We start from the raw sequence: 20,844 nt of genomic DNA, 5'->3' as shown, positions 1-20,844 counted from the left end.
CCGCCCTACGGGACTCCCAATCACAGCCGGTTGTGATACAGCCTGGATTCCAACCAGGGTGTCTGTAGTGACGCCTCTAGTACTGAGATACAGTGCCTTAGAACTCAACAACACTCGGTGAAGGGAGGGAAGGAGGGTGGGAAGGAGGGAGGGAAGGAGGGAAGGAAGGAGGGAGGGAAGGAGAGAGGGAAGGAGGGAGGGAAGGAGGGAAGGAGAGAGGGAAGGAGGGAGGGAAGGAGAGAGGGAAAGAGGGAGGGAAGAAGGGAAGGAGGGAGGGAAGGAGGGAAGGAGGGAGGGAAGGAGGGAGGGAAGGAAGGAGGGAGGGAAGGAAGGAGGGAGGGAAGGAGGGCAGGAGGGAAGGAGAGAGGGAAGGGAGGAGGGAAGGAGGGAGGGAAGGAGGGAAGAAAGGAGGGAGGGAAGGAGGGAGGGAAGGAGGGAGGGAAGGAGAGAGGGAAGGAGGGAGGGAAGGAGAGAGGGAAGGAGAGAGGGAAGGAGGGAGGGAAGGAGAGAGGGAAGGAGAGAGGGAAGGAGGGAGGGAAGGAGGGAAGGAAGGAGGGAGGGAAGGAGGGAGGGAAGGAGGGAGGGAAGGAGGGAAGGAGGGAAGGAGGGAAGGAGGGAGGGAGGGAAGGAGGGAGGGAAGGAGAGAGGGAAGGAGGGAGGGAAGGAGGGAGGGAGGGAGGGAAGGAGGGAGGGAAGGAGGGAGGGAAGGAGGGAAGGAGAGAGGGAAGGAGTGAGGGAAGGATGGATGTAAGGAGTGAGGGAAGGAGAGAGGGAATGAGGGATGTAAGGAGGGAGGGAAGGAGGGATGTAAGGAGGGAGGGAAGGAGGGATGTAAGGAGGGAGGGAAGGAGGGATGTAAGGAGGGATGGAAGGAGAGAGGGGCCAAGGGAGTGGGCTGTGAGGGACAGGGACCGAGTGGTTACCACTCACAGGGATGGAGGGAGGGAGGGAAGGAGGGAGGGAAGGAGGGATGGAAGGAGAGAGGGGCCGAGGGAGTGGGCTGTGAGGGACAGGGGCCGAGTGGTTACCACTCACAGGGATGGAGGGAGGGATATAAGGAGGGAGGGAAGGAGGGATGGAAGGAGGGAGGGGCCGAGTGGTTACCACTCACATGGATGGAGGGAGGGAGGGATGTAAGGAGGGATGTAAGGAGGGAGGGAAGTAAGGAGGGAGGGAAGGAGGGAGGGAAGTAAGGAGGGAGGGAAGGAGGGAGGGAAGTAAGGAGGGAGGGAAGGAGGGAGGGAAGTAAGGAGGGAGGGAAGGAGGGATGGAAGGAGAGAGGGGCCGAGTGGTTACCACTCACAGGGATGGAGGGAGGGATGGAGGGAAGGAGGGATGGAAGGAGGGAGGGGCCGAGTGGTTACCACTCACAGGGATGGAGGGAGGGATGTAAGGAGGGAGGGAAGGAGAGAGGGGCCCAGTGGTTACCACTCACAGGGATGGAGGGAGGGAGGTAAGGAGGGAGGGAAGATGGGAGGGAAGGAGAGAGGGGCCGAGTGGTTACCACTCACAGGAATGGAGGGAGGAGCAGTGTTATTTAAGACGCAGACAGCAGAGGGAGAAATGAAGATGAATGTTGGGGCCGGGAGGAGTGAGGGATGAGGGGCTAATTAGCCATGTTGGCGCTGGGAGAGGGGGGGGGGGGGGGGCAGAGGAGAGGAGGCAGAGATGAAAGCAGAGGGGGCCGGCCTACAGTGACACAGCAGAGCCTGGGGCTTGCCTGGTCTGTGAGGCTGTGTCCCAGGCAGAGAGAGGAGGGCAGGGGGGGTAGAGGACAGTCACCCTGCCCCAGGACCTCCACACCACCAGGGGAGCTTCAAAGACCCAGGGGCCTTCACCAGCCAGCCGGCACATCACGCACGCTCTCTCTCTTCTTCCCCCCTCTTTCTCTCTCTCCCTCCTTCTCTTTCTGTGTGTCTCTGGCTTCCTCTCTCTCTCTCCCTCCTTCTCTTTCTGTGTGTCTCTGGCTTCCTTTCTCTCTCTCCCTCCTTCTCTTTCTGTGTGTCTCTGGCTTCCTCTCTCTCTCCCTCCTTCTCTTTCTGTGTGTCTCTGGCTTCCTCTCTCTCTCTCCCTCCTTCTCTTTCTGTGTGTCTCTGGCTTCCTCTCTCTCTCTCCCTCCTTCTCTTTCTGTGTGTCTCTGGCTTCCTCTCTCTCTCCCTCCTTCTCTTTCTGTGTGTCTCTGGCTTCCTCTCTCTCTCTCCCTCCTTCTCTTTCTGTGTGTCTCTGGCTTCCTCTCTCTCTCTCCCTCCTTCTCTTTCTGTGTGTCTCTGGCTTCCTCTCTCTCTCTCCCTCCTTCTCTTTCTGTGTGTCTCTGGCTTCCTCTCTCTCTCTCCCTCCTTCTCTTTCTGTGTGTCTCTGGCTTCCTCTCTCTCTCTCCCTCCTTCTCTTTCTGTGTGTCTCTGGCTTCCTCTCTCTCTCTCCCTCCTTCTCTTTCTGTGTGTCTCTGGCTTCCTCTCTCTCTCTCCCTCCTTCTCTTTCTGTGTGTCTCTGGCTTCCTCTCTCTCTCTCCCTCCTTCTCTTTCTGTGTGTCTCTGGCTTCCTCTCTCTCTCTCCCTCCTTCTCTTTCTGTGTGTCTCTGGCTTCCTCTCTCTCTCCCTCCTTCTCTTTCTGTGCGTCTCTGGCTTCCTCTCTCTCTCTCCCTCCTTCTCTTTCTGTGTGTCTCTGGCTTCCTCTCTCTCTCCCTCCTTCTCTTTCTGTGCGTCTCTGGCTTCCTCTCTCTCTCTCCCTCCTTCTCTTTCTGTGTGTCTCTGGCTTCCTCTCTCTCTCTCCCTCCTTCTCTTTCTGTGTGTCTCTGGCTTCCTCTCTCTCTCCCTCCTTCTCTTTCTGTGTGTCTCTGGCTTCCTCTCTCTCTCCCTCCTTCTCTTTCTGTGTGTCTCTGGCTTCCTCTCTCTCTCTCCCTCCTTCTCTTTCTGTGTGTCTCTGGCTTCCTCTCTCTCTCTCCCTCCTTCTCTTTCTGTGTGTCTCTGGCTTCCTCTCTCTCTCTCCCTCCTTCTCTTTCTGTGTGTCTCTGGCTTCCTCTCTATCTCTCCCTCCTTCTCTTTCTGTGTGTCTCTGGCTTCCTCTCTCTCTCTCCCTCCTTCTCTTTCTGTGTGTCTCTGGCTTCCTCTCTCTCTCCCTCCTTCTCTTTCTGTGTGTCTCTGGCTTCCTCTCTCTCTCTCCCTCCTTCTCTTTCTGTGTGTCTCTGGCTTCCTCTCTCTCTCTCCCTCCTTCTCTTTCTGTGTGTCTCTGGCTTCCTCTCTCTCTCTCCCTCCTTCTCTTTCTGTGTGTCTCTGGCTTCCTCTCTCTCTCTCCCTCCTTCTCTTTCTGTGTGTCTCTGGCTTCCTCTCTCTCTCTCCCTCCTTCTCTTTCTGTGTGTCTCTGGCTTCCTCTCTCTCTCTCCCTCCTTCTCTTTCTGTGTGTCTCTGGCTTCCTCTCTCTCTCTCCCTCCTTCTCTTTCTGTGTGTCTCTGGCTTCCTCTCTCTCTCTCCCTCCTTCTCTTTCTGTGTGTCTCTGGCTTCCTCTCTCTCTCTCCCTCCTTCTCTTTCTGTGTGTCTCTGGCTTCCTCTCTCTCTCTCCCTCCTTCTCTTTCTGTGTGTCTCTGGCTTCCTCTCTCTCTCCCTCCTTCTCTTTCTGTGTGTCTCTGGCTTCCTCTCTCTCTCTCCCTCCTTCTCTTTCTGTGTGTCTCTGGCTTCCTCTCTCTCTCTCCCTCCTTCTCTTTCTGTGTGTCTCTGGCTTCCTCTCTCTCTCTCCCTCCTTCTCTTTCTGTGTGTCTCTGGCTTCCTCTCTCTCTCCCTCCTTCTCTTTCTGTGTGTCTCTGGCTTCCTCTCTCTCTCCCTCCTTCTCTTTCTGTGTGTCTCTGGCTTCCTCTCTCTCTCCCTCCTTCTCTTTCTGTGTGTCTCTGGCTTCCTCTCTCTCTCTCCCTCCTTCTCTTTCTGTGTGTCTCTGGCTTCCTCTCTCTCTCCCTCCTTCTCTTTCTGTGTGTCTCTGGCTTCCTCTCTCTCTCTCCCTCCTTCTCTTTCTGTGTGTCTCTGGCTTCCTCTCTCTCTCTCCCTCCTTCTCTTTCTGTGTGTCTCTGGCTTCCTCTCTCTCTCTCCCTCCTTCTCTTTCTGTGTGTCTCTGGCTTCCTCTCTCTCTCTCCCTCCTTCTCTTTCTGTGTGTCTCTGGCTTCCTCTCTCTCTCTCCCTCCTTCTCTTTCTGTGTGTCTCTGGCTTCCTCTCTCTCTCTCCCTCCTTCTCTTTCTGTGTGTCTCTGGCTTCCTCTCTCTCTCTCCCTCCTTCTCTTTCTGTGTGTCTCTGGCTTCCTCTCTCTCTCCCTCCTTCTCTTTCTGTGTGTCTCTGGCTTCCTCTCTCTCTCTCCCTCCTTCTCTTTCTGTGTGTCTCTGGCTTCCTCTCTCTCTCTCCCTCCTTCTCTTTCTGTGTGTCTCTGGCTTCCTCTCTCTCTCCCTCCTTCTCTTTCTGTGTGTCTCTGGCTTCCTCTCTCTCTCCCTCCTTCTCTTTCTGTGTGTCTCTGGCTTCCTCTCTCTCTCTCCCTCCTTCTCTTTCTGTGTGTCTCTGGCTTCCTCTCTCTCTCTCCCTCCTTCTCTTTCTGTGTGTCTCTGGCTTCCTCTCTCTCTCCCTCCTTCTCTTTCTGTGTGTCTCTGGCTTCCTCTCTCTCTCTCCCTCCTTCTCTTTCTGTGTGTCTCTGGCTTCCTCTCTCTCTCCCTCCTTCTCTTTCTGTGTGTCTCTGGCTTCCTCTCTCTCTCCCTCCTTCTCTTTCTGTGTGTCTCTGGCTTCCTCTCTCTCTCCCTCCTTCTCTTTCTGTGTGTCTCTGGCTTCCTCTCTCTCTCCCTCCTTCTCTTTCTGTGTGTCTCTGGCTTCCTCTCTCTCTCCCTCCTTCTCTTTCTGTGTGTCTCTGGCTTCCTCTCTCTCTCCCTCCTTCTCTTTCTGTGTGTCTCTGGCTTCCTCTCTCTCTCTCCCTCCTTCTCTTTCTGTGTGTCTCTGGCTTCCTCTCTCTCTCTCCCTCCTTCTCTTTCTGTGTGTCTCTGGCTTCCTCTCTCTCTCTCCCTCCTTCTCTTTCTGTGTGTCTCTGGCTTCCTTTCTCTCTCTCCCTCCTTCTCTTTCTGTGTGTCTCTGGCTTCCTCTCTCTCTCTCCCTCCTTCTCTTTCTGTGTGTCTCTGGCTTCCTCTCTCTCTCCCTCCTTCTCTTTCTGTGTGTCTCTGGCTTCCTCTCTCTCTCCCTCCTTCTCTTTCTGTGTGTCTCTGGCTTCCTCTCTCTCTCCCTCCTTCTCTTTCTGTGTGTCTCTGGCTTCCTCTCTCTCTCTCCCTCCTTCTCTTTCTGTGTGTCTCTGGCTTCCTCTCTCTCTCTCCCTCCTTCTCTTTCTGTGTGTCTCTGGCTTCCTCTCTCTCTCTCCCTCCTCTTTCTGTGTGTCTCTGGCTTCCTTTCTCTCTCTCCCTCCTTCTCTTTCTGTGTGTCTCTGGCTTCCTCTCTCTCTCTCCCTCCTTCTCTTTCTGTGTGTCTCTGGCTTCCTCTCTCTCTCTCCCTCCTTCTCTTTCTGTGTGTCTCTGGCTTCCTCTCTCTCTCTCCCTCCTTCTCTTTCTGTGTGTCTCTGGCTTCCTTTCTCTCTCTCCCTCCTTCTCTTTCTGTGTGTCTCTGGCTTCCTCTCTCTCTCTCCCTCCTTCTCTTTCTGTGTGTCTCTGGCTTCCTCTCTCTCTCCCTCCTTCTCTTTCTGTGTGTCTCTGGCTTCCTCTCTCTCTCTCCCTCCTTCTCTTTCTGTGTGTCTCTGGCTTCCTCTCTCTCTCCCTCCTTCTCTTTCTGTGTGTCTCTGGCTTCCTTTCTCTCTCTCCCTCCTTCTCTTTCTGTGTGTCTCTGGCTTCCTCTCTCTCTCCCTCCTTCTCTTTCTGTGTGTCTCTGGCTTCCTCTCTCTCTCCCTCCTTCTCTTTCTGTGTGTCTCTGGCTTCCTCTCTCTCTCCCTCCTTCTCTTTCTGTGTGTCTCTGGCTTCCTCTCTCTCTCCCTCCTTCTCTTTCTGTGTGTCTCTGGCTTCCTCTCTCTCTCTCCCTCCTTCTCTTTCTGTGTGTCTCTGGCTTCCTCTCTCTCTCCCTCCTTCTCTTTCTGTGTGTCTCTGGCTTCCTCTCTCTCTCTCCCTCCTTCTCTTTCTGTGTGTCTCTGGCTTCCTCTCTCTCTCCCTCCTTCTCTTTCTGTGTGTCTCTGGCTTCCTCTCTCTCTCCCTCCTTCTCTTTCTGTGTGTCTCTGGCTTCCTCTCTCTCTCTCCCTCCTTCTCTTTCTGTGTGTCTCTGGCTTCCTCTCTCTCTCTCCCTCCTTCTCTTTCTGTGTGTCTCTGGCTTCCTCTCTCTCTCTCCCTCCTTCTCTTTCTGTGTGTCTCTGGCTTCCTCTCTCTCTCCCTCCTTCTCTTTCTGTGCGTCTCTGGCTTCCTCTCTCTCTCTCCCTCCTTCTCTTTCTGTGTGTCTCTGGCTTCCTCTCTCTCTCTCCCTCCTTCTCTTTCTGTGTGTCTCTGGCTTCCTCTCTCTCTCCCTCCTTCTCTTTCTGTGTGTCTCTGGCTTCCTCTCTCTCTCTCCCTCCTTCTCTTTCTGTGCGTCTCTGGCTTCCATCTCTCTCTGTGACATTTCCGTCCCAGAATGCACTGTGTCCTTCGTTTCTTCTTGCTGTAGGACATGATGTGAGAGGGATGGTTAAGTATGAGGTGAAGAGCGGTCGGGCAACGCTGTGGCACTTCACCCTGTGATGGATCACACCAGGCCACTGACTCATTCTCTTCCTCTCCCTTCTCTCACTCTCTTCCTCCCTCTCCCACACTCACTCTCTTCCTCTCTCTCCCACACTCACTCTCTTCCTCCCTTCTTCTCTCTCTTCCTCCCACCCTTGAACTCTCCCTCTCTTTCTTCCTCTCTCTCTCCCTTCCACCTTGGCTCTCTCTTCCCCTCTCTCTCTCCCTTCCACCCTGGCTCTCTCTTCGCCTCTCTCTCTCCCTTCCACCCTGGCTCTCTCTTCCCCTCTCTCTCTCCCTTCCACCCTGGCTCTCTCTTCGCCTCTCTCTCTCCCTGGCTCTCTCTTCGCCTCTCTCTCCATCCCTTCCACCCTGGCTCTCTCTTCGCCTCTCTCTCTCCCTTCCACCCTGGCTCTCTCTTCGCCTCTCTCTCTCTCCCTTCCACCCTGGCTCTCTCTTTGCCTCTCTCTCTCCCTTCCACCCTGGCTCTCTTTCCCTTCCACCCTGGCTCTCTCTTCCCCTCTCTCTCTCCCTTCCACCCTGGCTCTCTCTTCCCCTCTCTCTCTACCTTCCACCCTGGCTCTCTCTCCCTTCCACCCTGGCTCTCTCTTCCCCTCTCTCCATCCCTTCCACCCTGGCTCTCTCTCCCTTCCACCCTGGCTCACTCTTCCCCTCTCTCCATCCCTTCCACCCTGGCTCTCTCTCCCTTCCACCCTGGCTCACTCTTCCCCTCTCTCCATCCCTTCCACCCTGGCTCTCCCTTCCACCCTGGCTCTCCCTTCCACCCTTGCTCTCTCTTCGCCTCTCTCTCTCCCTTCCACCCTGGCTCTCTCTCCCTTCCACCCTGGCTCACTCTTCCCCTCTCTCCATCCCTTCCACCCTGGCTCTCCCTTCCACCCTGGCTCTCCCTTCCACCCTGGCTCTCCCTTCCACCCTCGCTCTCTCTCTACCACGATGGAGAGTGGTAGAGAGAGTGATAGAGGGAGAGAGAGAGATGGAAAGATAGAAAGAGGGACAGAGAGAGATAATTGGAGAGAGAGAGAGGGAGAGGAAGAGGGAGAGAGATAGATGGAGAGAGAGAGGGAGTGCGAGAGAGAGCGATAGAGATAGAGATAGATGGAGATGGAGAGAGAGAGGGAGTGTGAGAGAGAGAGAGGGAGTGCGAGATAGAGAGCAATAGATATAGAGGTAGTGGGAGAGAGAGATCGGGGAGAGAGATAGATGGAGAGAGAGAGAATGAGAGCAAGATGGAGAGAGAGAGGAAGAGAGAAAGATGGAGAGAGGGAGAGAGATAGAGGGAGAGGAAGAGGGAGAGAGATAGATGGAGAGAGAGTGCGAGACAGAGAGAGATAGATGGAGAGAGAGAGGGAGTGCGAGAGAGAGAGCGATAGAGATAGAAGGAGAGAGAGAGAGAGAGGGTCTGAGATAGAGAGCCAGAGAGAGAGAGGGAGTGCGAGATAGAGAGCAATAGATATAGAGATAGATGGAGAGGGAGATAGAGAGCGATAGATATAGAGATAGATGGAGAGGGAGATAGAGAGCGATAGATATAGAGATAGATGGAGAGGGAGATAGAGAGAGATAGATATAGAGATAGATGGAGAGGGAGATAGAGAGCAATAGATATAGAGATAGATGGAGAGGGAGATAGAGAGCAATAGATATAGAGATAGATGGAGAGGGAGATAGAGAGCGATAGATATAGAGATAGATGGAGAGGGAGATAGAGAGCAATAGATATAGAGATAGATGGAGAGGGAGATAGAGAGCGATAGATATAGAGATAGATGGAGAGGGAGATAGAGAGCGATAGATATAGAGATAGATGGAGAGGGAGATAGAGAGCAATAGATATAGAGATAGATGGAGAGGGAGATAGAGAGCGATAGATATAGAGATAGATGGAGAGGGAGATAGAGAGCAATAGATATAGAGATAGATGGAGAGGGAGATAGAGAGCGATAGATATAGAGATAGATGGAGAGGGAGATAGAGAGAGATAGATATAGAGATAGATGGAGAGGGAGATAGAGAGAGATAGATATAGAGATAGATAGAGAGCGATAGAGAGATAGTATTATTATTCATGTATGCCTGTACACAGCTGGCAGGGATCCCCATTAAAGGCAATATGAAGTAACAGGGCCAAGGCTTAATGTTTTAATTGTCTCCATAATGAGGGAGGAAAACCCTTGACTGGAGGCCCACCAAGAGGCCTCGTTTATCTTTCAGAGAACAGAAAAAACATACAACAATACTACATACTCCTTCCTGTGTTCCAAATGGCACTCTATGACCTATATAGTGCACTACTGTTAACCAGGACCTATAGGGTCTACCCCCTAGTCTCTATATAGTACACTACTGTTAACCAGGACCTATAGGGTCTACCCCCTAGTCTCTATATAGTGCACTACTGTTAACCAGGACCCCTAGTCTCTATATAGTGCACTACTGTTAACCAGGACCTATAGGGTATGCCCCCTAGTCTCTATATAGTACACTACTGTTAACCAGGACCTATAGGGTCTAACCCCTAGTCTCTATATAGTACACTACTGTTAACCAGGACCTATAGGGTCTACCCCCTAGTCTCTATATATTACACTACTGTTAACCAGGACCTATAGGGTCTACCCCCTAGTCTCTATATATTACACTACTGTTAACCAGGACCCCTAGTCTCTATATAGTACACTACTGTTAACCAGGACCCCTAGTCTCTATATAGTACACTACTGTTAACCAGGACCTATAGGGTCTACCGCCTAGTCTCTATATAGTACACTACTGTTAACCAGTACAGTGTGTGTGTGTTGAGACCAGTACTGTGTGTTGAGACCAGTACCACAGGAGACAACACTGTGTACAGCTGTCCATAACTACACTGACATAGAAACAGGCTAGGCACGCACGCACACACACACACACACACACACACACACACACACACACACACACACACAGGTACCAGAGGAATCTCCAGGGCTGAACTCAGGAACCAACAGACACACAGAAGTCCAGTTCAAAGCAATGAAAACACCCCAGACCAGCTGTTATGTAGAAAGAGGAACCCTAACCCCTAACCCTAACCCTAACACCCTAACCCCAACCCCTAAACCCAACCCCTAACCCCAACCCCTGACCCCAACCCCTAACCCAGCTGTTATGTAGAAAGAGGAACCCTAACCCCAACCCCTAACCCCAACCCCAACACCTAACCCTGAATGAAAACACACCAGACCAGCTGTTATGTCCACTTTTCTACAGACGGACACTGAGCATGTGTCTCAAATGGCCCCCTATTCCCTATAGAAGAGGGCCCCCTATTCCCTATAGAAGAGGGCCCCCTATTCCCTATTGAAGAGGGCCCCCTATTCCCTATTGAAGAGGGCCCCCTATTCCCTATAGAAGAGGGCCCCAGGGTCAAAAGTAGAGGTAGTTCACTACATAGGAAACACACACAACATGCAGAGAAGAGCCAGACAGGCAAACACACGCCGAGAGGACGGTGGTAAGCTCAGAGTAGAGAAGACAGCGAGAGGACGGTGGTAAGCTCAGAGTAGAGAAGACAGCGAGAGGACGGTCGTAAGCTCAGAGTAGAGAAGACAGCGAGAGGACGGTCGTAAGCTCAGAGTAGAGAAGACAGCGAGAGGACGGTGGTAAGCTCAGAGTAGAGAAGACAGCGAGAGGACGGTCGTGAGCTCAGAGTAGAGAAGACAGCGAGAGGACGGTCGTAAGCTCAGAGTAGAGAAGACAGCGAGAGGACGGTGGTAAGCTCAGAGTAGAGAAGACAGCGAGAGGACGGTCGTGAGCTCAGAGTAGAGAAGACAGCGAGAGGACGGTCGTAAACTCAGAGTAGAGAAGACAGCGAGAGGGTTATGGAAAGAACCGTTCTGTTTCGAAACATTTCATTTGCTCTATTTTAAATACATGGTTCTGGTTTACGGCTGTTAGCAGACAGACAGACAGACAGAACACGCTCTGCGACGGAGGCTGGGTTGTCGTTACCATGGTTACAGGGCTTCAGAACCTGGAGGTACGAACTGGGACTGAGGCTCATCTGACCATCTGTTGGAACCAGTGGAAACTTCAAAACAATAATGAACCAGTAACAACTATATAATAATAATAATAATAACTATAATATAATAATGAACCAGTAATAACTATAATATAATAATGAACCAGTAATAACTATAATATAATAATGAACCAGTAATAACTATAATATAATAATGAACCAGTAATAACTATAATATAATAATGAACCAGTAATAACTATAATATAATAATGAACCAGTAATAACTATAATATAATAATGAACCAGTAATAACTATATAATAATGAACCAGTAATAACTATATAATAATAATAATAATAATAACTATATAATAATGAACCAGTAATAACTATATAATAATAATAATAATAACTATAATATAATAATGAACCAGTAATAACTATAATATAATAATGAACCAGTAATAACTATATAATAATGAACCAGTAACAACTATATAATAATAATAATAATAACTATAATATAATAATGAACCAGTAATAACTATAATATAATAATGAACCAGTAATAACTATATAATAATAATAATAACTATAATATAATAATGAACCAGTAATAACTATATAATAATGAACCAGTAATAACTATAATATAATAATGAACCAGTAATAACTATATAATAATAATAATAACTATAATATAATAATAAACCAGTAATAACTATGTAATAATGAACCAGTAATAACTATATAATAATGAACCAGTAATAACTATAATATAATAATAAACCAGTAATAACTATAATATAATAATAATAACTATAATATAATAATGAACCAGTAATAACTATGTAATAATGAACCAGTAATAACTATGTAATAATGAACCAGTAATAACTATATAATAATGAACCAGTAACAACTATAATATAATAATAATAACTATAATATAATAATGAACCAGTAATAACTATATAATAATGAACCAGTAATAACTATAATATAATAATGAACCAGTAATAACTACAATATAATAATGAACCAGTAATAACTATATAATAATAATAATAACTATAATATAATAATGAACCAGTAATAACTATAATAAAATAATGAACCAGTAATAACTATATAATAATATATATTTTTTGTAAGGGGTATTGAGTTAGGTAGGGGGTATTGAGTTATTGTAAGGGGTATTGAGTTAGGTAGGGGTATTGAGTTAGGTAGGGGGTATGGAGTTATTGTAAGGGGTATTGAGTTAGGTAGGGGTATTGAGTTAGGTAGGGGGTATGGAGTTATTGTAAGGGGTATTGAGTTAGGTAGGGGGTATTGAGTTAGGTAGGGGGTATTGAGTTAGGTAGGGGGTATTGAGTTAGGTAGGGGGTATGGAGTTATTGTAAGGGGTATTGAGTTAGGTAGGGGGTATAGGAGTTATTGTAAGGGGGTATTGAGTTAGGTAGGGGGTATTGAGTTAGGTAGGGGGTATTGAGTTAGGTAGGGGGTATAGGAGTTATTGTAAGGGGTATTGAGTTAGGTAGGGGGTATAGGAGTTATTGTAAGGGGGTATTGAGTTAGGTAGGGGGTATTGAGTTAGGTAGGGGTATTGAGTTAGGTAGGGGGTGTAGGAGTTATTGTAAGGGGTATTGAGTTAGGTAGGGGGTTTAGGAGTTATTGTAAGGGGTATTGAGTTAGGTAGGGGGTATAGAGTTAGGTAGGGGGTATTGAGTTAGGTAGGGGGTATGGAGTTATTGTAAGGGGTATTGAGTTAGGTAGGGGGTATTGAGTTAGGTAGGGGGTATGGAGTTATTGTAAGGGGTATTGAGTTATTGTAAAGGTCTCACCTCGGGGCCGGGGCGCTCTCTTCCGACGGTCTCTGAACGCTGCTCCAGACTGCAAAGCCTCCAGCAAACTATCCATCACTCCTGTCTCATCGCTGTTCTCTGGTGGAGGAGAGAGAGAGAGCGAGAGGGGGGAGAAAGAGTGAGCGAGAGAGAGAGAGGGGGAGAAAGAATGAGCGCGAGAGAGAGAGAGAGAGAGAGAGAGAAAGGGGGAGAGAGAGGGAGAGAGAGCGAGAGAGAGGGGGAGAGAGAAAAAGAGAGAGGGGGAGAGAGAAAAAGAGAGAGGGGGGAGAGAGAAGAGGAGAGAGAAAAAGAGAGAGGGGGGAGAAAGCGAGAGAGAGGGGGGAGAAAGCGAGAGAGAGGGGGGAGAAAGCGAGAGAGAGGGGGAGAGAGAAAAAGAGAGAGAGGGGGGAGAGAGCAAGAGAGAGAGGGGGGAGAAAGCGAGAGAGAGGGGTAGAGAGAAAAAGAGAGAGAGGGGGGAGAGAGAGCGAGAGAGAGGGGGGGGGGGGGACACTAAATTAGATGAGGGCAGTATTGCTATCAGGTCTTGAGGGTTGCCATAGTAATGCCAGAGATGATGGCCATGCAACAGAGACAGTCTACCACCAGTTAAACCGTGAAGCAAAGCAGCCAGTCTTTAACTGGCTCTTATATCACCTGGATGTTACCCAACACCAGCCACAGTCCAGTCTGAGAGTGTGTCCAGTGTGTGTGTGTCCAGTGTGTGTGTGTGTGTCCAGTGTGTGTGTGTGTGTCCAGTGTGTGTGTGTGTGTGTGTGTGTGTCCCCAGTGTGTGTGTGTGTGTGTCCAGTGTGTGTGTGTGTGTGTGTGTCCAGTGTGTGTGTGTGTGTGTGTCCAGTGTGTGTGTGTGTGTCCAGTGTGTGTGTGTGTGTGTGTGTGTCCAGTGTGTGTGTGTGTGTCCAGTGTGTGTGTGTGTGTCCAGTGTGTGTGTGTGTGTCCAGTGTGTGTGTGTGTGTGTGTCCAGTGTGTGTGTCCAGTGTGTGTGTGTGTGTGTGTGTGTCCAGTGTGTGTGTGTGTGTGTGTCCAGTGTGTGTGTGTGTGTGTGTGTGTGTCCAGTGTGTGTGTGTGTGTCCAGTGTGTGTGTGTGTGTGTCCAGTGTGTGTGTGTGTGTCCAGTGTGTGTGTGTGTGTCCAGTGTGTGTGTGTGTGTGTCCAGTGTGTGTGTGTGTGTGTGTATGTGTCCAGTGTGTGTGTGTATGTGTCCAGTGTGTGTGTGTGTGTCCAGTGTGTGTGTGTGTGTGTCCAGTGTGTGTGTGTGTGTGTGTCCAGTGTGTGTGTGTGTGTCCAGTGTGTGTGTGTGTGTGTCCAGTGTGTGTGTGTGTGTGTGTGTGTCCAGTGTGTGTGTGTGTGTGTCCAGTGTGTGTGTGTGTCCAGTGTGTGCAACTCTGTGGCTGGACTACAAAGCCAGAGGGAAAGTTCAAGCTATTAACCTCAGGTCGGTTGCCTTTTCTATGGAAAACTGTTGGGGGAACGGGGGGGTCTGGCTGGGGAGGGTTTAGGGGAACGGGGGGGTCTGGCTGGGGAGGGTTTAGGGTAGGAGTAGTGGAGACATCTCAACACAGGGAGACATCCCCAATGGAACACTATTCCCTATCTAGTGCACTACTTTTGACCAGGGCCCATAAGGCCACTTTATAGGGAATAGGGTGCCAATTGGCACACTTCCCTAGAGTCACCACCACCAGCATTTTCCAGCCCTCCCCCCTCCCCCCTTCCTCCATCCCTCCTCCTCTCCCTTCCACTCATCTTCGCCATCTCCCTCCCTCTTTCTCCCACTCCCCCTTTCCATCTCCACCCCTCCCTCTTCCTCCCCCATCTCCATCCCTCCTACTCCCTCTATCCATCTCCACCCCTCCCTCCTCCTCCCCTATCTCCATCCCTCCTACTCCCTCTATCCATCTCCACCCCTCCCTCCTCCTCCCCTATCTCCATCCCTCCTACTCCCTCTATCCATCTCCACCCCTCCCTCCCTCCTTCCTCCTCCTCCCCCATCTCCATCCCTCCTCCTCCCCCATCTCCACCCCTCCCTCCCTCCTTCCTCCTCCTCCCCCATCTCCATCCCTCCACCTCTCCCTCCCCATTATCCCCCCTCCTCTCCGTCCCTCCCCATTATCCCTCCGTCTCCCTGTCGGGATAATCAGTCATATCTGACAGTACATTATTTTTCATGACACAGCAAATCCACACAATCTTTTGTAAAAGAGGAAGAGGACAGAAGGAAGTAGAAAATATAAAGAGCCAGAACAACACGAGCCTCTCAGTCAGTCAGCCGCTTCAGGGCTGAGACTGTGTGTTTTCTTATTGTGTGTGTGTGTGTGTGTCTTGTATGATGAAGAAGATGATGATGATGATGTGTGGAGTCAGGCATCTATCCCAGCCTCTGACCGAACTCCCAGACACCCTGCCTCCCCAGGCAGATATATTAACCTGTCATATGATGTGTACTGAACACACTCTCCTCTGGAAGGAAGCGAGTCCTAAATGAAACAATATTTCCCCCAAGGGCCTCGGTCAAAAGTAGGGCACTATAAAAAGGGAACGAGGTGCGCCGTTAGGGACTTACCCACTCGCCGTAGGAGGGATGGAAGGGAGGGAGAACAGAGGAGTTTGGGCGTGCTGTATAAAACACAAACCCATTCAAGACAACTAGGCACCTCTCAGAAAAAGGACTACGGATCTAGTATTATATAGAGTGGTCTCTAGGGTTACTGTGGATCTAGTATTATATAGAGTGGTCTCTAGGGTTACTGTGGATCTAGTATTATATAGAATGGTCTCTAGGGTTACTGTGGATCTAGTATTATATAGAATGGTCTCTAGGTTACTGTGGATCTAGTATTATATAGAATGGTCTCTAGGGTTACTGTGGATCTAGTATTATATAGAATGGTCTCTAGGTTACTGTGGATCTAGTATTATATAGAATGGTCTCTAGGTTACTGTGGATCTAGTATTATATAGAATGGTCTCTAGGTTACTGTGGATCTAGTATTATATAGAATGGTCTCTAGGGTTACTGTGGATCTAGTATTATATAGAGTGGTCTCTAGGTTACTGTGGATCTAGTATTATATAGAATGGTCTCTAGGTTACTGTGGATCTAGTATTATATAGAATGGTCTCTAGGTTACTGTGGATCTAGTATTATATAGAATGGTCTCTAGGTTACTGTGGATCTAGTATTATATAGAATGGTCTCTAGGTTACTGTGGATCTAGTAGTATATAGAATGGTCTCTAGGTTACTGTGGATCTAGTATTATATAGAATGGTCTCTAGGTTACTGTGGATCTAGTATTATATAGAATGGTCTCTAGGTAACTGTGGATCTAGTAGTATATAGAATGGTCTCTAGGTTACTGTGGATCTAGTATTATATAGAATGGTCTCTAGGTTACTGTGGATCTAGTATTATATAGAATGGTCTCTAGGTTACTGTGGATCTAGTATTATATAGAATGGTCTCTAGGTTACTGTGGATCTAGTATTATATAGAATGGTCTCTAGGTTACTGTGAAAGACAGTAAGGACTACGGATCTAGTATTATATAGAATGGTCTCTAGGTTACTGTGGATCTAGTATTATATAGAATGGTCTCTAGGTTACTGTGGATCTAGTATTATATAGAATGGTCTCTAGGTTACTGTGAAAGACAGTAAGGACTACGGATCTAGTATTATATAGAATGGTCTCTAGGTTACTGTGGATCTAGTATTATATAGAATGGTCTCTAGGTTACTGTGGATCTAGTATTATATAGAATGGTCTCTAGGTTACTGTGGATCTAGTATTATATAGAATGGTCTCTAGGTTACTGTGGATCTAGTATTAAAAGAATGGTCTCTATGGTTACTGTGGATCTAGTATTATATAGAATGGTCTCTAGGTTACTGTGGATCTAGTATTATATAGAATGGTCTCTAGGTTACTGTGGATCTAGTATTATATAGAATGGTCTCTAGGTTACTGTGGATCTAGTATTATATAGAATGGTCTCTAGGGTTACTGTGGATCTAGTATTATATAGAGTGGTCTCTAGGTTACTGTGGATCTAGTATTATATAGAATGGTCTCTAGGTTACTGTGGATCTAGTATTATATAGAATGGTCTCTAGGTTACTGTGGATCTAGTATTATATAGAATGGTCTCTAGGTTACTGTGGATCTAGTATTATATAGAATGGTCTCTAGGTTACTGTGGATCTAGTAGTATATAGAATGGTCTCTAGGTTACTGTGGATCTAGTATTATATAGAATGGTCTCTAGGTTACTGTGGATCTAGTATTATATAGAATGGTCTCTAGGTAACTGTGGATCTAGTAGTATATAGAATGGTCTCTAGGTTACTGTGGATCTAGTATTATATAGAATGGTCTCTAGGTTACTGTGGATCTAGTATTATATAGAATGGTCTCTAGGTTACTGTGGATCTAGTATTATATAGAATGGTCTCTAGGTTACTGTGGATCTAGTATTATATAGAATGGTCTCTAGGTTACTGTGAAAGACAGTAAGGACTACGGATCTAGTATTATATAGAATGGTCTCTAGGTTACTGTGGATCTAGTATTATATAGAATGGTCTCTAGGTTACTGTGGATCTAGTATTATATAGAATGGTCTCTAGGTTACTGTGAAAGACAGTAAGGACTACGGATCTAGTATTATATAGAATGGTCTCTAGGTTACTGTGGATCTAGTATTATATAGAATGGTCTCTAGGTTACTGTGGATCTAGTATTATATAGAATGGTCTCTAGGTTACTGTGGATCTAGTATTATATAGAATGGTCTCTAGGTTACTGTGGATCTAGTATTATATAGAATGGTCTCTAGGTTACTGTGGATCTAGTATTATATAGAATGGTCTCTAGGTTACTGTGGATCTAGTATTATATAGAATGGTCTCTAGGTTACTGTGGATCTAGTATTATATAGAATGGTCTCTAGGTTACTGTGGAAGACAGTAAGGAGTACGGATCTAGTATTATATAGAATGGTCTCTAGGTAACTGTGGAAGACAGTAAGGACTACGGATCTAGTATTATATAGAATGGTCTCTAGGTTACTGTGGATCTAGTATTATAAAGAATGGTCTTTAGGGTTACTGTGGATCTAGTATTATTTAGAATGGTCTCTAGGTTACTGTGGATCTAGTATTATATAGAATGGTCTCTAGGTTACTGTGGATCTAGTATTATATAGAATGGTCTCTAGGTTACTGTGGATCTAGTATTATATAGAATGGTCTCTAGGTTACTGTGGATCTAGTATTATATAGAATGGTCTCTAGGTTACTGTGGATCTAGTATTATATAGAATGGTCTCTAGGTTACTGTGGATCTAGTATTATATAGAATGGTCTCTAGGTTACTGTGGATCTAGTATTATAAAGAATGGTCTTTAGGTTACTGTGGATCTAGTATTATTTAGAATGGTCTCTAGGTTACTGTGGATCTAGTATTATATAGAATGGTCTCTAGGTTACTGTGGATCTAGTATTATATAGAATGGTCTCTAGGTTACTGTGGATCTAGTATTATATAGAATGGTCTCTAGGTAACTGTGGAAGACAGTAAGGAGTACGGATCTAGTATTATATAGAATGGTCTCTAGGTTACTGTGGATCTAGTATTATATAGAATGGTCTCTAGGTTACTGTGGATCTAGTATTATATAGAATGGTCTCTAGGTAACTGTGGAAGACAGTAAGGACTACGGATCTAGTATTATATAGAATGGTCTCTAGGTTAATGTGGAAGACAGTAAGGACTACGGATCTAGTATTATATAGAATGGTCTCTAGGTTACTGTGGATCTAGTATTATATAGAATGGTCTCTAGGTTACTGTGGAAGACAGTAAGGACTACGGATCTAGTATTATATAGAATGGTCTCTAGGTTACTGTGGATCTAGTATTATATAGAATGGTCTCTAGGTTACTGTGGATCTAGTATTATATAGAATGGTCTCTAGGTTACTGTGGATCTAGTATTATATAGAATGGTCTCTAGGGTTACTGTGGATCTAGTATTATATAGAATGGTCTCTAGGTTACTGTGGATCTAGTATTATATAGAATGGTCTCTAGGTTACTGTGGATCTAGTATTATATAGAATGGTCTCTAGGTTACTGTGGATCTAGTATTATATAGAATGGTCTCTAGGTTACTGTGGATCTAGTATTATATAGAATGGTCTCTGGGTTACTGTGGATCTAGTATTATATAGAATGGTCTCTAGGTTACTGTGGATCTAGTATTATATAGAATGGTCTCTAGGGTTACTGTGGATCTAGTATTATATAGAATGGTCTCTAGGGTTACTGTGGATCTAGTATTATATAGAATGGTCTCTAGGTTACTGTGGATCTAGTATTATATAGAATGGTCTCTAGGTTACTGTGGATCTAGTATTATATAGAATGGTCTCTAGGTTACTGTGGATCTAGTATTATATAGAATGGTCTCTAGGTTACTGTGGATCTACTATTATATAGAATGGTCTCTAGGTTACTGTGGATCTAGTATTATATAGAATGGTCTCTAGGTTACTGTGGAAGACCGGAGGCTTTTTAAAACTTTCAAAATGAAGCCAGAATGTCCATCCCCATTTTGCAACATGGAAGAGAGGTGTTGACAGACCAGAGAGTTTAGGTCAGTCAACATGGAAGAGAGGTGTTGACAGACCAGAGAGTTTAGGTCAGTCAACATGGTAGAGAGGTGTTGATAGACCAGAGAGTTTAGGTCTTTCAACATGGTAGAGAGGTATTGACAGACCAGAGAGTTTAGGTCTTTCAACATGGTAGAGAGGTGTTGACAGACCAGAGAGTTTAGGTCTTTCAACATGGTAGAGAGGTGTTGACAGACCAGAGAGTTTAGGTCAGTCAACATGGAAGAGAGGTGTTGACAGACCAGAGAGTTTAGGTCTTAGTATGGTGGAGGTGGACAATGTTCTGGCTGACAGGTCTGATAAAGGTAGAGAGAAACAGCTGTGGACAGACATCCTGCCCAGTTATCACCTGACTTACTGAAACACACTCTACTGCAGGGCAGAAGGGGATGGAGGGAGAGAAGGAGCGAGATAGGGAGGGAGAGAATGAGCAAGAGAGGTGAGGGGGAGAAGGAGCAAGAGAGTGACATACAGGGAGAATAACATATAGAGAGAAGGAGGGTGAGAGGAGTGGAGGGGGGGTGAGAGAGGGGAGGAGGCGGGGTGAGAGAGGAGAGGAGGGGGGGTGAGAGAGGAGAGGGGGGTGAGAGGAGAGGAGGTTGAGAGAGCAGTGGAGGGGGGGTGAGAGGAGAGGAGGAGGAGTTGAGAGAGGAGAGGAGGGGGGTGAGAGGAGAGGAGGAGGGGTTGAGAGAGGTGAGGAGGTTGAGAGAGGAGAGGAGGGGGGTGAGAGGAGAGGAGGAGGGGTTGAGAGAGGAGGAGGGGTTGAGAGAGGAGAGGAGGGGGGTGAGAGGACAGGAGGGGGGGGTGAGAGGAGAGGAGCGGAGTGAGAGGAGAGGAGGAGGTTGAGAGAGGTGGTTGAGAGAGGAGGGGTTGAGAGAGGAGAGGAGCGGAGTGAGAGGAGAGGAGGTACAAGGGTAATCAGCGCCGGGCCAGATGAATAGTCGGCCGGACTCTCGCTCTGTCTCTGTCATTTGTGGCTCAGCTGAGTGAGAATGAATTGAACTGATTAGCTTTCTTTATTTATCTGGACGTACGGGGCCTGAATCCGATGGTCTGAGTGGAGGGAGACAATCAGAGGGTCTGTCTCTCACCGTCTGACTGTCCCTCAGGTCTCCCCCTCCACTAAGACAGAACTAAACGTGGACACCGTTTGGTGACCACTGACCACAGTGAGGGTGTGATGGGGAGAGTGACTGCACTGCGGAGACATCAGAGCCCGACAGTGAGGGTGTGATGGAGCCCGTGAGGGAGATCAGCTCACAGCCTTAATATACTGCAGCCTGGAGCTGAGACTCTAACTGATGGGACTGCAGGTCTGAGGTAACTGATGTGATGGGGAGTGTGTGTGTGTGTGTGTGTGACTGCAGAGCCAATGGATTGATTTAGTGGCAGACGGGAGGACATTTACTCTGATTAAAGTAGAGGAGGCTGTTCTACATTCCTCCTCTCTCTCTCTCCTCTTCTCCTCCTTTCTTTCATCTCCTCTCTCCTCTTCACTCTCTCCACCTGTTTCCTTTTCTCTCTCCTCCTCTTTCCCTTTCTCTCTCCTCCTCAATCTCCTCCTAATCCTCCTCTCTCTCTCCCTCCTCGGCTCCTTCCCCTTCTC

At 47.5% G+C, this 20,844-nt stretch overlaps 1 protein-coding gene across 1 annotated transcript in view; it reads right to left on the bottom strand.

Moving 5' to 3' along the window:
- diaph3 (diaphanous related formin 3) overlaps positions 1-20,844 on the bottom strand; it is a 711,417-nt gene that overhangs the window by 102,335 nt on the left and 588,238 nt on the right. Inside the window, exons 30-31 of the mRNA XM_090206735.1 lie at positions 12,548-12,646; positions 10,691-10,750 (exon numbers count right to left, since the gene is read on the bottom strand). Coding sequence (XP_090062861.1) covers positions 10,691-10,750; positions 12,548-12,646 — 159 coding nt within the window. The remainder of the gene's footprint in view (positions 1-10,690; positions 10,751-12,547; positions 12,647-20,844) is intronic.

This window comes from Oncorhynchus mykiss, chromosome 18, assembly GCF_057628025.1.
Source record: "Oncorhynchus mykiss isolate SJ-2025 chromosome 18, ASM5762802v1, whole genome shotgun sequence".
In the NCBI taxonomy this organism is placed as follows: Eukaryota; Metazoa; Chordata; class Actinopteri; order Salmoniformes; family Salmonidae; genus Oncorhynchus; species Oncorhynchus mykiss.
The sequence above is the reverse complement of the archived record's forward strand: the minus strand, read 5'-3'. Positions and strand labels throughout refer to the sequence as shown.